Below are 21,065 nucleotides of genomic sequence, written 5' to 3'. Positions count from 1 at the left end.
TCTTAAACTAAATGAAAGTATTCATAAAGTTTTTTTATAGTATTCACTATTTTAATGGTATCTCTTACTTTTAACCTATGTGTCTTTATATCTAAAGTGAGACTTGGGTAAATATATAGATGAATCAGTTTTTTTAATGTGCATTTCATTAGTGTGTGCCTTTTCATGTAGGAGCTTACATTTAAAGTTACTACAAGTAAGGAATGGCTTGCTGTGACATTTACCTATTTGTTTTCTATGTATTCTCTGTATTATTTGATCCTAAATCTTCCATTGCTTGTTTTAAAATTTTGGTTAGTATTTTAAAGATTTGCTTATTTCCTTTTCTGTGTTTTTATATTTCTTATTAGTTATATCTGGGACTGCAGTTAATATCCTAAACTTAAAATAGCCTACCTTGAATAATACTAACTTGTTTGAATAATACGAAGCTTAATTTCACAGTATATAATATGCTGCTTTTGTGCTTTTCCATCCTTCCTAATCTATGTTATTGTGACAGATTATATCTGTACACAGATTGTCCATTAAAATACTTGTAATTGTTTTATGTAATAGTTACCTATCAGAAGTACAGTAGTAATAGTTAACGTTTGCCAATGTTGTAATAGTAATAGCAGTTTTCTTTACAGTGTTAATTCTTTCTGTAGCTGAAAATTACTGTCAAATATGCTTTCGATTTAAATTCATGACTTTCTTCTAGTAATCCTTGTAGAGCAGGACTGGTAACAGAATTCCCTTTGCTTTTCCACATCTAGGCTTTTTTGCTTGAAATGCCGTTTTGGCAGATATAGATTGATAGCTTTTTTCTATTAATACTTTGTTGTACTACTGCCTTCTGGCTTCTGTGTTGTCCATGGTTTGTGAGCTGTCTGTTGTTAATCAGTACTCCTTTCTACATATGGGTTCCCTATTTTCCATGCTTTTTTGAGCTATCCGTTGTTAATCTTTTTTGTTGTTGTTGAGATGCAGTCTCATTCTGTTGCCAGGCTGGAGTACAGTTGCACAATCTCAGCTCACTGCAACCTCCAACTCCCTGGTTCAAGGGAGTCTTCTACCTCAGCCTCACATGTAGCTGGGCTTACAGGCACATGCTACCACACCGAGCTAATTTTTGTATTTTTGCTAGAGACAGGGTTTCACCATGTTGGCCAGGATGGTGTCAATCTCCTGATCTCATCATCCGCCTTCCTTCCTTGGCCTCCCAAAATGCTGGAATTACAGACATCAGCCACCATTCCTGGCTTCTGTTATTAAGACTCCCTTCTACATGATAAATTGCTTCTCCCTTTCTGTTGTTAAAATTCTCTTGCCTTGGCTCTTGACTGACTATGATTTTCTTCATATGGTTGGCTGTCTTTGACCATGTTCTCGTTAAGATTTTTACCTTTCTTGAATTTGGACATTCAGATGTTTCATCAAGTTTGGGGAATTTTCAGCCGTTTTTGTCTTCAGATATTCTTTCTGCTCCTCTTCTTCTGCTGTATGGGATACCGATATTGCATACATTGGTCCACTTCATGGTACTTGTTAGGGTTTTTTCCACTTTTTTTTTTTTTGACATGGAGTTCCACTCTTGTTGCCTAGGCTGGAGTGCAATGGTGCATGCAATCTTGGCTCACCACAACCTCCTCCTCAAGTGAGTGTCCTGCCTCAGCCTCCTTGAATAGCTGGATTTACAGGCGCATGCCACCATGCTGGGATAATTTTATTTTTAGTAGAGTCGGGATTTCACTTTGTTAGCCAGGATTGTCTTGATCTTCTGATCTCATAATCTGCCTGCCTCAGCCCTAAACTGCTGGGATTAACAGGCATGAGCCAACATGCCAGGCCAAAACTTTTTTTTTTTTTCTCAATACAGTGTTTGTGCATAAAGTTTAAGACTTTTTCAGTTTCTGTTTTTCACTTCACATTGGCTATACTTTTCCTTTTGTTTTTGTGCTTTTTTTTCTTCTTTTTTCTTTTTTCTTTTTTTCCATAGAAAACTACATTTGAAATGTTACAATGTGTTAACATTGAAATTTTTCTTTATTTCTCCAAGGTGATTTATTAGTTACTGAAGGCTTAGCTTGTATTGCACCAGTGTTTTGACTAAGTGTAATATGAAAACTATTAGTTTTTAAAGTGGATCTTTATTAATACACCTTTAATACAGTTTATAATTCTGTCTTAGCTTTCGGTCTTTTCTGACACTGAAGCTGTAGATGAACCTGAGGGCTAACACTTGAGTTTTACATGTTTTTTGAGAGTGTTTCCTCTCAAGAGCATGTGCATGAGTTTCTGTATTCTTCAGTATATTTAACTGCTTTTGAATGTCCTCATTTCTCCAAAAGAAAGATCTCTGCAACTGTTGCCCCCTTTTTTAGGTTGTCTATTTTATGGGTTAACTGTATCTTTTTTTTTTAATTGCATTTTATGTTTTGGGGTACATGTGAAGAACATGCGAGATTGTTGCATAGGCACACAGATGGCACTGTGATTTGCTGCCTTTCACCCCATCACCTATATCTGGCATGCCCCCATGCTATCTCTTCTCAACTCCCCACCCCCTACTGTCCCTCCCCTATTTCCCCCCAACAGACCTAGTGTGTGATGCTCCCCTCCATATGTCCATGGTTCTCATTGTTCAACACCCTCCTATGAGTGAGAACATGTGCTGTTTGATTTTCTGTTCTTGTGTCAGTTTGCTGAGAATGCTGGTACACCAGGTTCATCCATGTCCCAACAAACGACACGAAGTTATAGTTTTTGATAGCTGCATAGTATTCCATGGTGTATATGTGCCACATTTTCCTTGTCCAGTCTATCACTGATGGGCATTTGGGTTGGTTTCAGGTCTTTGCTGTTGTAAACAGTGCTGCAATGAACATTCATGTACCTGTGTTCTTATAGTAGAACGATTTGTAATCCTGTGGATATATACCCAGTAATGGGATTGCTGGGTCAAATGGAGTTTCTATTTCCAGGTCCTTGAGGAATCACCACACTGTCTTCCACAATGGTTGAATTAATTTACACTCCCACCAACAGTGTAAAAGTGTTCCTGTTTCTCCACATCCTCTCTAGTATCTGTTGTCTCCAGATTTAATCATGTCTTTTGCTGTCAGCAACTTAAATGTTTGTGACCAGTGCCTGGCATTTTCAATCATGAGTGAGTTCTGAGTTAGGCAAAACAGAGATAGAAATGTTTCAACAATTATTCATGTAACCCATAGACAGAATAGAAAGAAAAACACAATAAACTGACACATAAAGTCTTCTTTACTCCTTCCAGAATCAGGAATCAGGGCCTTACACTGGGAGTATGGATTGCAGTTTTGAAGGCCTCAGCTACACCAGAGAGGTGGTGTGGCAATACCACAAGATTTTTCTATGATTTAAAAAATTGTCTCTCTTGGTTGAGTGTTTGCTTGGTTGATATAAACCGTTTGTTTCCATAGTCTTGTCTGTTTTTGTTTGATATGATATTTCTTTGGAGAGTTCAAAAGCGTTCATCCTGTAGTTCTGCTTTCAGTGCAGTTTTTGAAGCCCTGATTTTTTTTTAAATTCAGAGTTTATTTTTATTTAGAAGATGTATGTTTTGTCCCACAAAATTTTTCATTGAAATACTTATAGTATGTTAACTTCCTAATTTGGGTTCCTAGTTAGGTTTTTGTTTCAGTGGATATGGCATGAAGTCTTTTGCTTTGTTTTTAAAGTAAGATTATTGATTACATAAAAAACTCATGAGGCAGGATTCTTTATTATACAGTTTAGTTTTACATAGGACAGTCACAAAACACTTTGCTGCCAAGATGACTTTCAAGTAAATATTTAAATGAAATTTGGGAGTAATCATGTAAGTATTATACAGCAGGATCAACAAGCAGGAAGATTTCTGGTATAAGCGTGCTGTTAGAGGTTGCTGTGGCGGAAACAGGATGAAAAAGGAGAAGAATTATAAATGATGAGCTCATAGAGATAATAGACAGTCCATATGATTGTCTGGGGTTTTATATAGGTCGATAGATACTACTTTAGATTTTACTCTAAACCTGATTTATAACTGGAACTGGGATTGGTAAGGTGGTTACTGGCATCTAGTGGTGTGAGGCTGAAAATGCTGCTAAATATCCTAACTAGTCTTAAAAATTATAGGAATTTAACAGGATTGGACTGTCTCTCCAGAAAATTGTGAAGAAAGGCATTCATGTTGGACTCTTTGATACTACAGTTTGAAGATTTCTGAGCCCGATCTGTGTTTTTCATAAATCAGTGGGAGTTCTATAAGCCCTTGAAAGGTTCATTTGATTTAAGTTTGGGTATACGTCAGTAAAGTGATGTCACTTTAGTTTGTTATTATAAAACTTTATCATATAATTCCCTTTTCTCACCTTCTCTTCCCATTGGTTTTAAGTATTTCTGTAAAATACAGCAAAATGAAACTCTAGGCAGCCTTTGTTTCTGGAGTACCAAAGGAGACAGCTCAGTCAATGGCATTTTGGGAAAGCTTATTTGACTGCAGTTGGAAGGCATGCATAATACATATGCACACGTGCATTGGCACACCACATTATGCATAATATCTTTCTTTTTTTAAAAATTTTTTTATTGCATTTTAGGTTTTGGGGTACATATGAAGAACATGCAGGCTTGTTGCATAGGTACACATGTGGTAGTGTGATTTGCTGCCTTCCTTCCCATCACCTATATCTGGCATTTCTCCCCATGCTATCTCTCTCCAACTCTCCACCCCCACACTGTCCCTCCCCTGTTTCACCCCAACAGACCCCCATTGTGCAGTGCTCCCCCGCCATGCCCATGTATTCTTTTTGTTTAACACCCGCCTATGAGTGAGAACATGTGGTGTTTGATTTTCTGCTCTTGTGTCAGTTTGCTGAGAATGATGGTTTCCAGCTTCATCCATATCCCTACAAAGGACACGAATTCATCATTTTTGATGGCTGCATAATAGTCCATGGTGGATATGTGCCACATTTTCCCTGTCCAGTCTATCATTGATGGACATTTGGGTTGGTTCCAGGTCTTTGCTATTGTAAACTGTGCTGCAGTGAACATTCGTGTACCTGTGTTCTTATAGTGGAACGATTTATAATCCTTTGGATATATACCCAGTAATGGGATTGCTGGGTCAAATGGAATTTCTATTTCTAGGTCCTGTCTTCAGGACAGAAATCGCCACACTGTCTTCCACAATGGTTGAACTAATTTACACTCCCACCAACAGTGTAAGAGTGTTCCCATTTCTCCACATTCTCTCCAGCATCTGTTGTCTCCAGATTTTTTAATGATTGCCATTCAAACTGGCATGAGATGGTATCTCAATGTAGTTTTGATTTGCATTTCCCTAATGACCAGTGGTGATGAGCATTTTTTCATGTGTTTCTTGGCCTCATGTATGTCTTTTATAAAGTGTCTGTTCATATCCTTCACCCACTTTTGAATGGGTTTGTTTGTTTGTTTCTTGTAAATACATTTTAATTCTTTGTAGATTCTGGATATCAGCCCTTTGTCAGATGGGTAAACTGCAAACTTTTTTTCCCATTCTGTTGGTTGCCCATTCACTATAATGACTGTTTCTTCTGTTGTGCAGAAGCTGTGGAGTCCCATTTGTCTGTTTTGGCTTTTGTTGCCAATGCTTTTGCTGTTTTGGTCATGAAGTCCTTGCCTATGTGTCCTGAACGGTTTTGCCTAGATTTTCTTCTAAGGTTTTTATGGTGTTAGGTCTTAGTTTAAGTCTTTAATCCATCTGGAGTTAATTTTAGTCTAAGGTGTCAGGAAGGGGTCCAGTTTCTGCTTTCTGCACATGGCTAGCCAGTTTTCCCAACACCATTTATTAAACAGGGAATCCTTTCCGCATTGCTTGTTTTTGTCAGGTTTGTCAAAGATTGGATGGTTGTAGATGTGTGGTGTTGCATTCGAGGGCTCTGTTCTCTTCCATTGGTCTATATCTCTGTTTTGTTACCAGTACCATGCTGTTTTGATTACTGTAGCCTTGTAGTATAGTTTGAAGTCTGGTAGTGTGATGCCTTCCGCTTTGTTCTTTTTGCTTAGAATTGACTTGGCTATGCCGGTTCTCTTTTCGTTCCATATGAAGTTTAAGGTATTTTTTCCAGTTCTGTGAAGAAGGTCATTGGTAGCTTGATGGGGATAGCACTGAATCTGTAAATTACTTTGGACAGTATGGCCATTTTCATGATATTGATTCTTCCTAACCATGCACATGGAATGTTTCTCCATTTGTTTGTGTCCTCTCTTATTTCATTGAGCAATGGCTTGTAGTTCTCCTTGAAGAGGTCCTTTACGTTCCTTGTTAGTTGTATTCCTAGGTATTTTTTTCTCTTTGTAGCAATTGTGAATGGCAGTTTGTTCTTGATTTGGCTCTCTTTAAGTCTGTTACTGGTGTATAGGAATGCTTGTGATTTTTGCACATTGATTTTGTATCCTGAGACTTTGCTGAAGTTGCCTATCACTTTCAGGAGTCTTTGGGCTGAGACGATGGTGTCTTCTAGATATACAATCATGTCATCTGCAAATAGAGACAATTTGACCTCCTCCTTTCTTATTTGAATGCCCTTTATTTCTTTTTCTTGCCTGATTGCTCCAGCTAGATCTTCCGGTACTATATTGAATAGGAGTGGTGAGAGAGGGCATCCTTGTCTAGTGCCTGATTTAAAAGGAAATGCTTTCAGTTTTTGCCCATTCAGTATGATATTGGCTCTGAGTTTGTCATAAATAGCTTTTATTATTTGAGATACATTCTGTCAATACCTAGTTTATTGAGGGTTTTTAGCATAAAGGGCTGTTGAAATTTGTCAAAGGCCTTCTCTGCATCAATTGAGATAATTAGGTGGTTTTTGTCTTTGGTTCTGTTTATGTGGTAAATTACATTTATAGAGTTCTGTATATTGAACCAGCCTTGCATCTGTGGGATGAATCCTACTTGATCATCCCACAGCTTTTGATGTGCTGTTGCAATCAGCTTGCCATTATTTTATTGAAGATTTTTGCATCTGTGTTCATCATGGATATTGGCCTGAAGTTTTCTCTTCTAGCTGAGACTCTGCCAGGTTTTGGTATCAGGATGCTGTTCGTCTCATAAAATGATTTAGGAAGGATTCCCTCTTTTTGGATTATGTGGAATAGTTTCAGAAGGAATGGCACCAGCTCCTCTTTGTATGTCTGGTAGAATTCGGCTGTGAACCCATCTGGACCAGGGCTTTTTTTGGGTGGTAGGCTTTTAATTGCTGCGTGAACCTCAGACCTTGCTATTGGTCTATTCAGGGTTTTGACTTTTTCCTGGTGTAGGCCTGGAAGCAGGCAAGTGTCCAGGAATTTATCCTTTTCTTCCAGGTTTACTAGTTGATGTGCATAGAGTTGTTTGTAATAATCTCTGATGATGTTTTAAATTGCTGTGGAATCTGTGGTGATATCCCCTTTATCATTTTTTATTGCATCACTTTGGTTATTTTCTCTTTTTTATTAATATGGCTAGTTGTCTATTTTGTTGATATTTTTGAAAAACCAGCTTCCGCATTTGTTGATTTATTTTGAAGAGTTTTTTGTGTCTCTATCTCCTTCAGTTCTGCTCTGATCTTAGTTATTTCTTGTCTTCTGCTAGGTTTTGAGTTTATTTGATCTTGCTTCTCTAGCTTTTTCAATTTTGATGATAGGGTGTGAATTTTGGATCTCTCCTTGCTTCTCATGTGGGGACTTACTGCTATATATTTTTCTCTAGACTGCTTTAAATGTGTCCCAGAGATTCTGGTATGTTGTGTCTTCATTCTTTTTGGTTTCAAAGAACATCTTCATTTCTACCTTCATTTCATTGTTTATCCAGTCAACATTCAAGAGCCAGTTGTTCAGTTTCCATGAGGCTTTGCCGTTCTGAGTTAGTTTCTGAATTCTGAGTTCTAACTTGATTGCACTGTGGTCTGAGAGACTGTTTGTTATGATTTCTGTTCTTCTGCATTTGCTGAGGAGTGATTTGCTTGCAATTATGTAGTCAATTTTAGAGTAGGTGTGATGTGGTGCTGACAAGAATGTATATTTTGTGGATTTGGGGTGCAGAGTTCTGTAAATGTCTGTTAGGTTTGCTTGGTCCAGGTGTGAGTTCAAGTCCTGGATATCCTTGTTAATTTTCTCTCTGGTTGATCTGTCTAATATTGACAATGGGGTGTTAAAGTCTCCCACTATTATTGTGTGGGAGTCTAAGTCTCTTTGTAAGTCATTAAGAACTTGCCTTATGTATCTGGGTGCTCCTGTATTGGGTGCGTACATATTTAGGATCGTTAGCTCTTCTTGTTGCATTGACCTTTTACTATTATGTAATGCCCTTCTTTGTCTCTTTTGATCTTTGTTGGTTTAAAGTCTATTTTATCAGATATGAGCATTGCTACTCGTGCTTTTTTTTTTTTTTTACTCTCCATTTGCTTGGTAAATCTTCCTCCATGCCTTTATTTTGAGCCTTTGTGTGTCATTGCATGTGAGATGAGTTTCCTGGGTACAGCACACTGATAGGTTATGGCTTTTTATCCAGTTTGGCAGTCTGTGTCTTTTGATTGGGGCATTTAGTCCATTTACATTTAGGGTTAATATTGTTATGTATGAATTTAATACTGCCATTTTCATGGTAGCTGGCTGTTTTGCCCTTTAGTTGATGCAATTTCTTCATTGTGTTGATGCTCTTTACCATTTGGTATGTTTTTGGAGTGGCTGGCACTGGTTGTTCCTTTCTATGTGTAGAACCTCTTTCAGGAGCTCTTGTAAAGCAGGCCTGGTGGTGATGAAATTTCTGAGTACTTGCTTATTCACAAAGGATTTTATTTTTCTTCTCTTATGAAGCTTAGTTTGGCTGGTTATGAAATTCTGGGTTGAAAGTTCTTTTCTTTAAGGATGTTGAATATTGGCCTCCAGATCTGCTGTAAGTCTGATGGGCTTTCCTTTGTACGTAACCCGACCTTTCTCTCTGGCTGCCCTTAGCATTTTCTCCTTCATTTCAACCTGGTGAATCTCTAGATTATGTACCTTGTGGTTGTTCTTGAAGAATATCTTTGTGGTGTTTCCTGTATTTCCTGGACTTGAATATTGGTCTGCCTTGCTAGGCTGGGGAAGTTTTCCTGGATAATATCCTGAAGAGTATTTTCCAGCTTCAATTCATTCTCTTCGTCACATTCAGGTACACCTATTAAATGTAGATTAGGTCTTTTCACATAGTACCACATTTCTTGGTAGACTTTGTTCATTCCTTTTTACCCTTTTTTCTCTATTCTTGCCTCTTGTTTTCTTTCATTGAGTTGATCTTCGACCTCTGATATCCTTTCTTCTGCTTCATCAATTTGGCTGTTGAAACTTGTGCATGCTTCGTGAAGTTCTCGTTGTATTTTTCACCTCCGTCAATTCAGTTATATTTCTTTCAGAGTCATCCAGTCTCATTAGCATTTTGTCAAATCTTTTTTCAATGTTCTTAGTTTATTTGCATTGGGTTAGAACATGTTCTTTTAGCTCACAGAAGTTTCTTCTTACCCACCTTCTGAAGCCTGATTCTGTCATTTCATCACAGTCATCCTCCATCCAGCTTTGTTCCCTTGCTGGTGAGGAGTTGTGATCCCTTGTAGCAGGAGAGGTGTTCTGGTTTTGGGTGTTTTCATCATTTTTGCACTGGTTTCTTCCCATCTTTGTGGATTTATCCACCTGTTGTCTTTGTAGTTGCTGAGTTTCAGATTGGGTCTCTGAGTGGACGTTCTGTTTGTTGATGATGAAGTTATTTCTGTTTTCTTAGTTTTCCTTAACAGTCTGGCCCCTCTGCTGTAGGACTGTTGAGGTCCACTCCAGGCTTTGCTTACTTGTGGATCACCTGCAGCAGCTGCAGAACAGTAAGGGTTGCTACCTTTTTCTTCTTCTGCTATCTTTATCCCTGAAGGATACCAGCCAAGTGTCAGTCTGATCTCTCCTTTATCAGGTGACTGTTTGGATATATGAGGGTCAGAGAGCTGCTTGAGGAGACAGTATCTCCTTCATAGGAGCTCAAGTGCTGAGCTCTGAGCTCCGTTGTTCATTCAGAGCTGCTGGGCAGGTACATTTAGGTCTGCTGCAGCAGAACTCATAAACCGCTTTTTGTTCCCAAGTGCTCTGTCCCAGGGAGTTAGGGCTTTTTAAATGAGTTCCCGTTGTGCTGTTGCCATTTTTTTTTTTCCAGGGCTGCCCTGCCCAGCAAGGAGGCAGCCTAATCACTGTCTGCCTGCAGAGGCTTTGCTGAGCTGCTATTGGCTTCGCCCAGCTGCTGTGGAAACTTCTGTGCAGTCCTGTTTATATCGGTGTAGTTAGAATTGTCTTGGCAGTGATGGCCTACCTCTGTATTGGCGGACTCTCTCTGTAATGGCAGGTTGCCTTGGCGATGGCAGGCTGCCTCAGCAGTAGCAGTCTACCTCTGTAGTGGTGGAGTGCCCTGGTAATGGCAGACGCCTCTCCCCCGCAGAGCAGGACCATCCCAGGTTCAGCTGTGCTTGCTGTGAAACTTTCAATCCAGAGAGTTTCTGATTGCTGTTCTTTTTTGGGGCTGGGGCTAGCCGAGCCTGATCACCTGGCTCCCTGCCTCAGAGCCTTTTTTTTTAGTTGAACATTGGACACTCTGCCAAGTGTTCCAGTTGCCTGTTGAAAAGGCGCCAGGATCTGAGCTGCAATTCACTGTGCTGGCTTAAACAGCAGTGCTGAGATTCATGGTGCTTTTTTTGCCCAGGAATCTCCTAGCCGGGCTCCCTGTTCAGTCCCCTTTTTAATCAGATGAATGGGGGACTTCCCTGGGCTCCAATTGCCAGCTAAAAGGGCACCCAGACCAGTGTATTTTGTATGGAGAACCATTGTGCTGGGGCACCGGCAAAGCAGGCATGCTGGCCAGGACAGCCATGCTGGCGACCCGTGGGGCTCCTCTGGGAATCTCGTGGTTTGTGGGCAATAAAAATCCATCTGGAAATGCGGCATCCACTCACCCTCTGTGATTTTGCTGGGAGCTGCAAATCCTGAGCTGTTCCTAAATGGGCATCTTGGATCTTCCCCATGCATAGTATCTTTCAGTGTCACAACCTAAAAGTTGCTTAGATATTCTAATAAGAAACCTAAAGTAAAAGCATGTTTACAAGGAGCATAGCTGGGATGAGAGAATTTTTGCTTTATTCTAAGTTTTTTAGTAGGATTAATTGTCAAGTACCTTCTACTATTTAAGAAAAATATTTGATAAAAGATTGTAAGATGAGCTTCTTCAATTAATTTTATTGAAATTTTTAGTACGATTGTCAATTACCTTCTATTATTATTTTTATTTATTTATTATTTATTTTTTTTAATTTTTGAGACGGAGTCTTGCTCTGTCACCAGGCACATACCAGTAGTCCCAGCTACCCAGGAGGCTGAGAAAGGAGAATTGCTTGAAACTGGAAGGTGGAGGTTGCACTGAGCTGAGATCGCACCATAGCACTCCAGCCTGGGCAAAAGAGTGGCACTCTGTCTCAAAACAACCATACAGTTTCAAAGTATTGAAACTTTGGTACACATCAGAATGATTGGCATGGCTTATTAAAGTACAGATTCTGGGTTTCTCTTCCAGAGTTAATGACTCAACAAGTATGGAATGGAATCTCAGAATTTGTATGTCTTACAGGTTCTCAAATGATATTAATGCTGTTGGTTTGATAATCACATTTGAGAATCATTGATACAGTCAGACATATCTTTAGCTATGTTACATTTCCATGAGTTGTTTGCTCCAATACACTTTTCATTGAAAGTGATTCTGGGGAGGCTAAAAAAGATTTATAGAAGCTTAATGCATAGCACCATATAGTATCTAAAGGGTGTTTCCAGACGTTTCCAAGAGAGGTTGTTAAAAATGTCCTGCAAAATAAGAGGCTTGTATTTTATTGAGTGGTAGATACCTTTGACATGATCCACCCTGACCCCTGATTCATAGTAAGTATTAGAAGGTCTAAGAGGTCACACATTAATTTGAAAAATAAGTAGCAATGCTGTCAGCCTATTAAGTGACAATTTGAAGTTTAGCTCCCTGACAAATATTTTAAATCAGTTTGTTCCATGTTGCTAGCCAAATGCTAAAGTGGGGGTTACCTTTTATTTTACGATTGATGTATACCCCCTATTAAAGAGGGGTGTTGGAATTATTTTGTTGATATTCATGAAATACATTTAATATATTATGTTTTTATTTCAGAACTGTTCGTCAGTTGGCACAGGAGCAGTTCTTTTTAATATGCACCAGATGTTGCATGGGACACAGGCCTCTGCTTTTCTTCATTACTCTACTCTTTACCATATTGGGGGTGAGGTGTTTTCACCTGTCAATTAAATGAAACTGTCAATACAATGCATTCTTTTTTTGGGGGGGGGAGACGGAGTTTTGCTCTTGTCATCCACGCTGAAGTGCAATGGCGCGGTCTCAGCTCACCGCAACCTCCGCCACCTGGGTTCAGGCAATTCTCCTGCCTCAGCCTCCTGAGAAACTGGGATTACAGGCATGCGCCACCATGCCCAGCTAATTATTTTTTTTTTTTGTATTTTTAGTAGAGACGGGGTTTCACCATGTTGACCAGGATGATCTCTATCTCTTGACCTGGTGATCCACCCGCCTCGGCCTCTCAAAGTCCTGGGATTACAGGCGTGAGCCACTGCGCCCGACTATAATGTATTCTTAACACGAGAAACATTCAGAAAATTTGTTCCATAATTTTTATTGTATTTAGAACAGGTATATTTAATAAATGCAGTACCATAATTCTTTACTCTTTGTAGAGTGGCATTTTGTTGTTTTCAAGTTCTTGAGAAAAATATAGTACTTCTTGGAAAAGTAAAAGCCAATCAGCTTATTGCTTTTGTCATTACTATGGAGTAGTGCCAATTAATTTTCATTTTTCTGTGTTTAAAAAAATTATATAGACTCTGAGTGTAACTTGTAAATTTCTATTCTTTTTTTTTAATTTAATATTTCAGAGCACAGCAAGAGAGAGGGGTAAATATTCCAGTGATTATTTCACACTTTTACAGCACCTTCTCAATTATGCTTACAATGGCAATATTAACATACCCAATGCTGAAGTTCTTCTTGTCAATGAAATTGATTGGCTCAAACGGATTAGGGTAAGTTTAATAGTATTTAGTTTATTAAGTTATGATCAAATCAGCTGTCTTATTTAAGGGAGGTTTATAGACTTTTATTTAATCTCTAATCTCTATTTTTATTTGAGAACTTGAGTGAATAAATTCTCAAAATGCCTCTGAGAATAAATACAAACAAAATGTGTACTTTTCATTGGTGAATTGGTTAACCTACATTTGTAGAAAGAAACATAGCTAGTTTTGTTCAATGTGTCTTTTCTTGGAACTTGGAATGCTGATAATTTTGTTTCTTTCACTTTGGTATTTCTTGTCCTTTTTTGTAAATTACCATATTTGAAGACTTTCCAGAAAATCACATTTGAGAGATTGGTATTTGCATTGAACAATCTGATTCCTTTCGTGGAGTTCTGTAAGAATATATTTCTAAAGTGTATGGCTTTGGGCTTCATGTTAGCATTCTTCTAGTAGAATATAAAGCTTACTCACAGAACTGGATTTTGAACCCTGGCTATTGACCATGTGTACCCAGATAATTATTTTTCGGGAGGAGCTTTGCTGTGCATTGTAGAATACTAAGCAACATTTCTGGCCTCTTCCACCCAGTGCTGTAGTAACCTCCTTTCCCCATGGTTGTAAATTCAAAATATGTTTGTGTCTTGTGGGAGCAAAATTGTTTACATTTACTGTTCTAGAGAGTTCTCAAAAAGAAATAAGAAAACACTTGAATGGTTTGGGGAAATTGTATAGAAGATCTCATTTTTCTCCAGCTCTCTGTTGGTCTAACTTCCTGTCCTTTTCTATCTTCATCTTATAAACTAGGCCTATAATATTTATCCTTTTGCAGGATAATGTTAAAGACACAGGTGAAACAGGTGTTGAAGAACCGGTACTGGAAGGACACCTTGGGGTAACAAAAGAATTACTGGCCTTTCAAACTCCTGAGAAAAAGTATCACATTGGTTGTGAAAAAGGAGGTGCTAATCTCATTAAAGTAAGTTATTTTCTTCTCCCTCTTTCTCAGTCTCCTTCTTCTGTTTTTTTGAGACAAAGTATTGCTCTGCTGCCCAGGCTTGAGTGCAGTGGTGCCATCTCAGCTCACTGCAACATCTGCCTCAAGCAGTTTTCCTGCCTCAACCTTCTGAAGAGCTGGGACTGCAGGCATGCCTTACCATGCCTGGCTAATTTTTGTGTTTTTAGTAGAGACAGGGTTTCACTATTTTGGCCAGGCTGGTCCCGACCTCCTGACCTCAAGTGATCAGTCTGCCTCTGCTTTCTAATGTGCGTGAGTGGCCAAGCCTGGCTTCATTAAGGTAAGTTCTGAATTGTGGTACTGAATTGCTTATCATGACCTTATATATGTTTCTTAGCAAATCTATCTAAGTGAGCTCGGTCATGTCTTTGAGACATAATCTTGACTTTTTCTTTTTTCTTGATATCTATTTTTAAAACACTCATTTCTGAAGAGGTTATAGTAACTTTAAAACGCATGCCTCACTTTAAGAGATTTTATAAAATAATTACAAATTAAAGTTAAAGTGCTTTGAAAAATTAATAAGCGGTATTGATTGATTTTCTGATTGGATATGTCTCAATTATTCTTGATTTATTTTTATGTATTTTTTGAGACAGAGTTTTGCTCTTGTTGTCTGGGCTGGAGTACAATGACGCAATCTTGGCTCATCACAACCTCTACCTCCTAGGTTCAAGCAATTCTCCTGCCTCAGCCTCTGGAGTAGCTGGAATTACAAGCATATGCCACCACACCTGGCTAGTTTTGTATTTTTAGTAAAGGCTAGGTTTCTCCATTTTAGTCAGGCTAGTCCAGAACTACTGATGTCAGGTGATTGGGCCTCCCAAAGTGCTGAGATTACAGGCTTGAGCCACAGCACCCGGCCTCTTGACTGAATTTCGAAATGAGAAAAATTTCTATTTTGGGAAACTTTATGTTTTATATATTTATTGATGAGTTTCTTTATGTGTCTTGTAATTCAAGGAAAAGAATATAATTTTAATGCATTCTTGTTCATTTTTGAAATGAATTTGTTTCTGTTTATATCTGATTTAAAACGTAAATTTATTTAGAATGTCACTTTTCTTGAATATAAAATTGTTTAAATCACTCTGCCCTGTGATTCCAGCACTTAGAGGTTGAGGTAGGCAGATAACCTGAAGTCAGGAGGTTGAGGCCAGCTTTGCCAACATGGTGAAACCCCATCTCTATTAAATATACAAAAATTACCTGAGTGTCGGGGTGGGTACCTGTAATGGTCAGCTACTCAGGAGGCTGAGGCAAGAGAATTGCTTGAACCTTGGAGGCGGAGGTTGCACTAAGCCAAGAATGTGCCACTGTACTCCAGCTTGGGTGGCAGAGCAAGACTCCGTCTCAGGGGGGAAAAAAATCTAATCTGGAAAACTGATTACATTTATTAATTGTACTCAGGGCTTTTTTTTTTTTTAATGGATTTTGTTTTGAGATATAATGAGATGTTTAATTATATCAAAGTATTATTAAAGTATTTCCTTTGAAGAGACATGTTTTTTCCAAACTGTATTTTCTACTAATAACATGTGATGTCTTTTTCTAACTTACTAGGAGTTGATTGATGATTTCATCTTTCCTGCATCCAAAGTTTACCTGCAAAGTATAAGAAGTGGAGAACTGCCAGCTGAGCAGGCTGTTCCAGTCTGTAGTTCACCCGCTACCGTCAGTGCTGGCTTTGAGCTACTTGTAGCATTAGCTATTGGCTGTGTAAGGAATCTCAGACAGATTGTAGACTGTTTGACTGAAATGTATTACATAGGCACAGCAATAACTAGTGAGTATTTTAAATTATAAAAGTGTTTTTCTTTGTTAATACTTAAATCTAAAATTTTATTTTGTGTTTTAGAAAAAATTAACTTGTGATGAATTTTCTTGATCCAGTGAGTTTAATGTGTTTTAGCCATCAGGTATATAATTAAAACCATTTTAGTCAGAGAACATTAATTCAAAAAAAATTTTAGATATGTCTTTTAAATGCTTCCCTGTTGTTGGTGTAGGTTTTATTTAATCATATGAAAGAAAACTGAAACTTCAGGGTAAGAATAAGCCAAATTTAATGCCATAGAAAGTTCATATTTAAAATGTGTGCATTGTAAAGATTGTTGTAATCCAAACACTGAAGTTGCTTAATGTTATTTGAATTTTTAGAAAGCCTGGTTTTAAAGATCACAATGGGTGAAGAGAACATTTGAGTGTATTTTTGTAAGCTCTAAATGTTCACATCAGTCCCACAAAGTGGGAAGCTATGTTCAGATCTTACATAGAACTGAAACTCAAAGTGCTAGGTGGTGTAACATAACACATAATAACATAAAATTGTTCATTTCAAGGAAAAACCAAGGCTTAGGAATATTATGTATGTGTGCTTATATATGTGTATGTGCATATATATGTGCACACACACATACATATATATTTTTGGAGATGGAGTTTTGCTCCCATTGCACAGGCTGGAGTACAGTGGTGCCATTTCGGCTCACTGCAATCTCCACCTCTCAGGTTCAAGTGATTCTTTTTTCTTAGCCTCCTGAGTAGCTGGAATTACAGGCATATGCCACCGCGCCTGGCTAACATTTTTTGTATTTTCAGTTGCGATGGGGTTTTGCCATGTTGTCCAGGCTGGTCTTGAACTCCTGACCTCAGATGATCTTCCCACCACGGCTCCCAAAGTGCTAGGATTACAGGCATGCATCACCATGCCTGGCTAAGAATATAATTAGCACAGCATTCTTGATAAATTTTAAATTAATAAATGCAAATTTATCTTTCTTTGTCTTTCTCTGGGTGAGGATATTTTGAATTACATTGTTGGAGTTTCTAGCTAAACTCTTTGCTTAAAATGACAGATCTTTATTTTTCCTGTTGAATCTGCACAGAGAAACGTTTCTTTTTAAAAAATACTTCTTTTGTTAGTTTATTTAGTTAATGTATTTATGTAGTAAGTATGTAAAAAAAGTTTCTATTTTAGAACTTTTGTTGTTAATTTAGATAATGTTTATACCTGGTAAATAAGTGTTTTCACATATAAAAGGATACATGCTAACAATTAATAACTTCCTACTGATTATATGTTTTTTAATCCAGAGTTTATCTCTGTGTATGTATTTATATGTATGTATAGCTGTTTGTTTGTTTTTGTACAAACAAGAATGTACAAAATACAGTATTAACCTTGTGTTGTACTTTGTAACACATCTGTCAGCACTTCAAGGTTTGTGTAATTCTGTTTTTTAGCTACAAAACTTGCAGTTTAGTGTGCTGCAGTTTATGTTATTAATCTCTATGGTGGTGATTAATTTTGAGTTGTTTTTGGTTTTATGTAAGGTAGAAAGAAATTTATACTTCTCACAGTGATTTCAGTTACACCATCTCATTGACTTTATGTCACAATAAAAGTGTATATGGGCAAAGCAGTATCATTACAGGTATTGATCGACTTATGACCTATGCAACTTAACGGCCATTCAACTTTACGACCACAATCGCTAGCCACGACTGCTCCGTGTCTGGCAGTGCAAACGTTGCCCAGCTGGGCATATGACAGTGCGGACCAGCTTCCGGCAGCACTGCCATCTCCATGTGCACCATTTCAACTGTACATGTAGCCTACTCAACTTATGACCAAATCGTGTTACGACCGTTCCCAACTGTGGTCGTAAGTCGAGCACTAGCTGTATTTGCTAAGGAAAGAAACATATTTATTTAAAGGTTATACCTTTTATGACTCAGAACCAAGACTTGACCCAAAGTGGTCTTATATTCTATCAAAAGTTAGAAAATTGTGGTATTGGCTGGACGAGGTGGCTCACACCTGTAATCCCAGCACTTTGGGAGGCCAAACACAGCTGATCACAAGGTCAGGAGTTTAAAACTAGCCTGGCCAATATGATGAAACCCCTCTAGTAAAAATTGAAAAATTAGTCAGGCGTTATGGTGCCCACCTGTACTCCTAGCTGCTTGGTAGGGTGAGGCAGAATTGTTTGAACCAGGACCTGAGAGGTGGAGGTTGCTGTCAGCTGAGATTTTATCACTGCACTCTAGCCTGAGCATACAGCGAGACTCCATCTCAAGAAACAAAACAAAACAAAACAAAAAATCAAACAAAGAAAAACGGTAGTATTTTATTTACATAGGGTTCTGACCACAGTGAATTTAATATACTTAAATACAGAAGTGGTTTTTTGGGTTTTTTTGAGATGGAATCTCACTGTGTCTCCCAGCTGGAGTGCAGTGGCATGACCTCAGCTCACTGCAACTTTGTCTTCTGGGTTCAAGCTGTTCTCCTGCCTCAGCTTCCCAAGTAGTTGTGTGCCATTACAGTCAGCTAACTTTTGCATTTTTAATAGAGACAGGGTTTCACCATGTTGGTCACTCTTGTCTTAAACTACTGACCTCAGGTGAATTCGCCAGCCTTGGCTTCCCAAAGTGCTGGGATTATAGGCATGAGGCACTGCACCTGACCAATGTTACGTTATCTTGTCTGAGTCTTTCTACGAAAACTGTTAGAGAAGCAATGTCTTTAAAAACATGGATTTAAAAAGGTCTGTAGTTAAGTATCTTTATAGTGGCTCATGTTGTTGGTGTGAAATTTTAAAATTACTATTTCAGAGTGACTGTGATAGTAAAGGAGATATTGCTGTTAATAATTTATCAGCCTGATGGAGAGAACAGTGAACAGAATCATCATTTTCATAATGTAATCAATCATCTTTTCTCTCTTTAACTCAGCTTGTGAAGCACTTACTGAATGGGAATATCTGCCCCCTGTTGGACCCCGTCCACCAAAAGGATTTGTGGGACTCAAAAATGCTGGTGCTACCTGTTACATGAATTCTGTGATCCAGCAGCTGTACATGATTCCTTCTATCAGGAATAGTATTCTTGCAATTGAAGGCATAGGTAGTGATTTAGATGATGATATGTTCAGGGATGAGAAGCAGGACAATGAGGTAAATTTTAATTACCAATTACTGTTTTCTTTGAAGATTCTGATGCAGATACTATTGTTATCCCTGAGATTACTGTACTTTCATGGGATTTTTTCAGGAGTACATTTTGATGATATGGCTAGAATCTCTGAGTTACTCTGCCTGTCACCAACTATTAGATAGGTACAGTGCTCACTATCTAATGGACTTGAAAACCTACAGTTGATAATTTTTATCACTATTTTTTTTGTCTCCAAAGCATAGTTCTTATAATCATATTTTGTGTGACATGGTAAATTTAATCCTGTGTTTGAAAAATTATGAATGTTTATTTTTAATAATTTTACTTTCATTGTCTTGTTTTTTAAAATATTATTTAATTTCTTTCATCTTTTATATTGCCTGTGTTTCATACGCTATACTTATTTTTAGGATTGTCTCTATTTTTCTTAAATTAGAGTTCTTTCTGCTAAGGAAACAAATTTGTTTCTGAAGTAATGCTTCAAAGACTTGTTAACAATGTTAGTTAACAACTGCAATCAGGCTGCCTATGAAAAGTATCCAGTAAAAAATAAAGCAGTAAAAAACTTAGATTCTAGTGGCAGATCCCATATTTAAGACATAGCTCTTAAATACATGTATATAGAAAACTTAAAGTTTTGGTTATGTGTTTCATTTGGTGCAGTGGCACATGTCTGTAATCCCAGAACTTTGGTAGGCCAAAGTGGGCAAATCCCCTGACATCAGGAGTTTGGGAACAACTTGACCAAAATGGTAAAACCCCGATGCTACTAAAAATACAAAAGTTAGCTAGGTATGATAGTAGATGCCTGTAATCCCAGCTACTTGGGAGATTGAGACAGGAGAATCGCTTGAACTCAGGAAGCACAGGTTGCAGTGAGCTGAGATTATGCCATTGTACTCCAGCCTGGGTGACAGAATGAGACTCCGTTCAAAAGAAAAAAAAACGTTTTGATCATGTTTATACTGAAAGTGTTACTCTTTTGCATGTATGATAATAGGAACTAAATATAGAAATCAGAATATTTTAACTGCAGTAAATAGTTCTTCTGCAGTTCGTACATTTCTTCCACTAAATGGTCAGAAATAGTTTGAGTTTCACATTGTATTTTATCATTTATGGAGATTACAGATGCTTACTTCTACCTGTCATGATCTAATAAATCATACCATCTAGGCATTCACATCTGGGTAGCTATGCTTTTAGTAAAATCTCCATGTAGGTTGTTCACCAATGCCAGGTTAAGAGCCACTACTAGAAGGAAATTGGAATTTAAATCCTACTTTTATAGCCCATGTCACCCATAGGGTGTTGTCTTTAAACCAGATAGGGTTGGCTGATTATACTGGCAACAAGTTAATGAGGCCAACAGAATGTAGTATTTCAAATTAGGTCTCCTACCTTTGTGTTTGGTTACTTGGGGTTTATGTTGTCTGAGCACTGTACTGTGGCATGCATATCTCTGCCTAGTTACTTTTTCTACACAATGAACTTCTCCAAGGCAGGAACTAGAACTCCCAAAAAACAAACAAACAAACAAACAAAAAAACTGGGTGGTGTTTATTTCTGTATTACAAATATCAGATACAGAACAAAGCATTTAGAAACATGTTAGATATTTATAAAGCAACTGTATGTTGCTCTATTAAGTACAATGAGATTCTGACCTTTGGAGCTTCTGTGTATGCTGCTGTTCTTCCACAACTGTTCTTAATAACTGTATTTCTTGGGTTTTAATAACTGTGATCACATTACATAAATTGTCTCATGTAATCTGGGAAAATGGATTATCTTCACAAGAAGGTGCTGAATCCTAGGAAGACTAACTAACTTACTCCCCTGAAGTTATTTATGCAGAGCACTCTTTGTCTTTAGCCTTGTCTACTTGACCAAACTTTACAAGTATGTTTCTTGTTTTGTTTTTTCACTACTCTTTATGATAACTTCT

General features: G+C 37.9%; 1 protein-coding gene across 1 annotated transcript in view; it reads left to right on the top strand.

The window, feature by feature from the left end:
• The window catches only part of LOC141582937 (ubiquitin carboxyl-terminal hydrolase 9Y), a 236,761-nt gene that overhangs the window by 179,918 nt on the left and 35,778 nt on the right, over positions 1-21,065 (top strand). Inside the window, exons 30-34 of the mRNA XM_074392392.1 lie at positions 12,224-12,332; positions 13,000-13,146; positions 13,970-14,116; positions 15,719-15,941; positions 18,896-19,116. Coding sequence (XP_074248493.1) covers positions 12,224-12,332; positions 13,000-13,146; positions 13,970-14,116; positions 15,719-15,941; positions 18,896-19,116 — 847 coding nt within the window. The remainder of the gene's footprint in view (positions 1-12,223; positions 12,333-12,999; positions 13,147-13,969; positions 14,117-15,718; positions 15,942-18,895; positions 19,117-21,065) is intronic.

Source organism: Saimiri boliviensis, chromosome Y (genome assembly GCF_048565385.1).
Source record: "Saimiri boliviensis isolate mSaiBol1 chromosome Y, mSaiBol1.pri, whole genome shotgun sequence".
Taxonomy (NCBI): domain Eukaryota; kingdom Metazoa; phylum Chordata; class Mammalia; order Primates; family Cebidae; genus Saimiri; species Saimiri boliviensis.
This window is presented reverse-complemented; position numbering and strand designations above follow the sequence as displayed.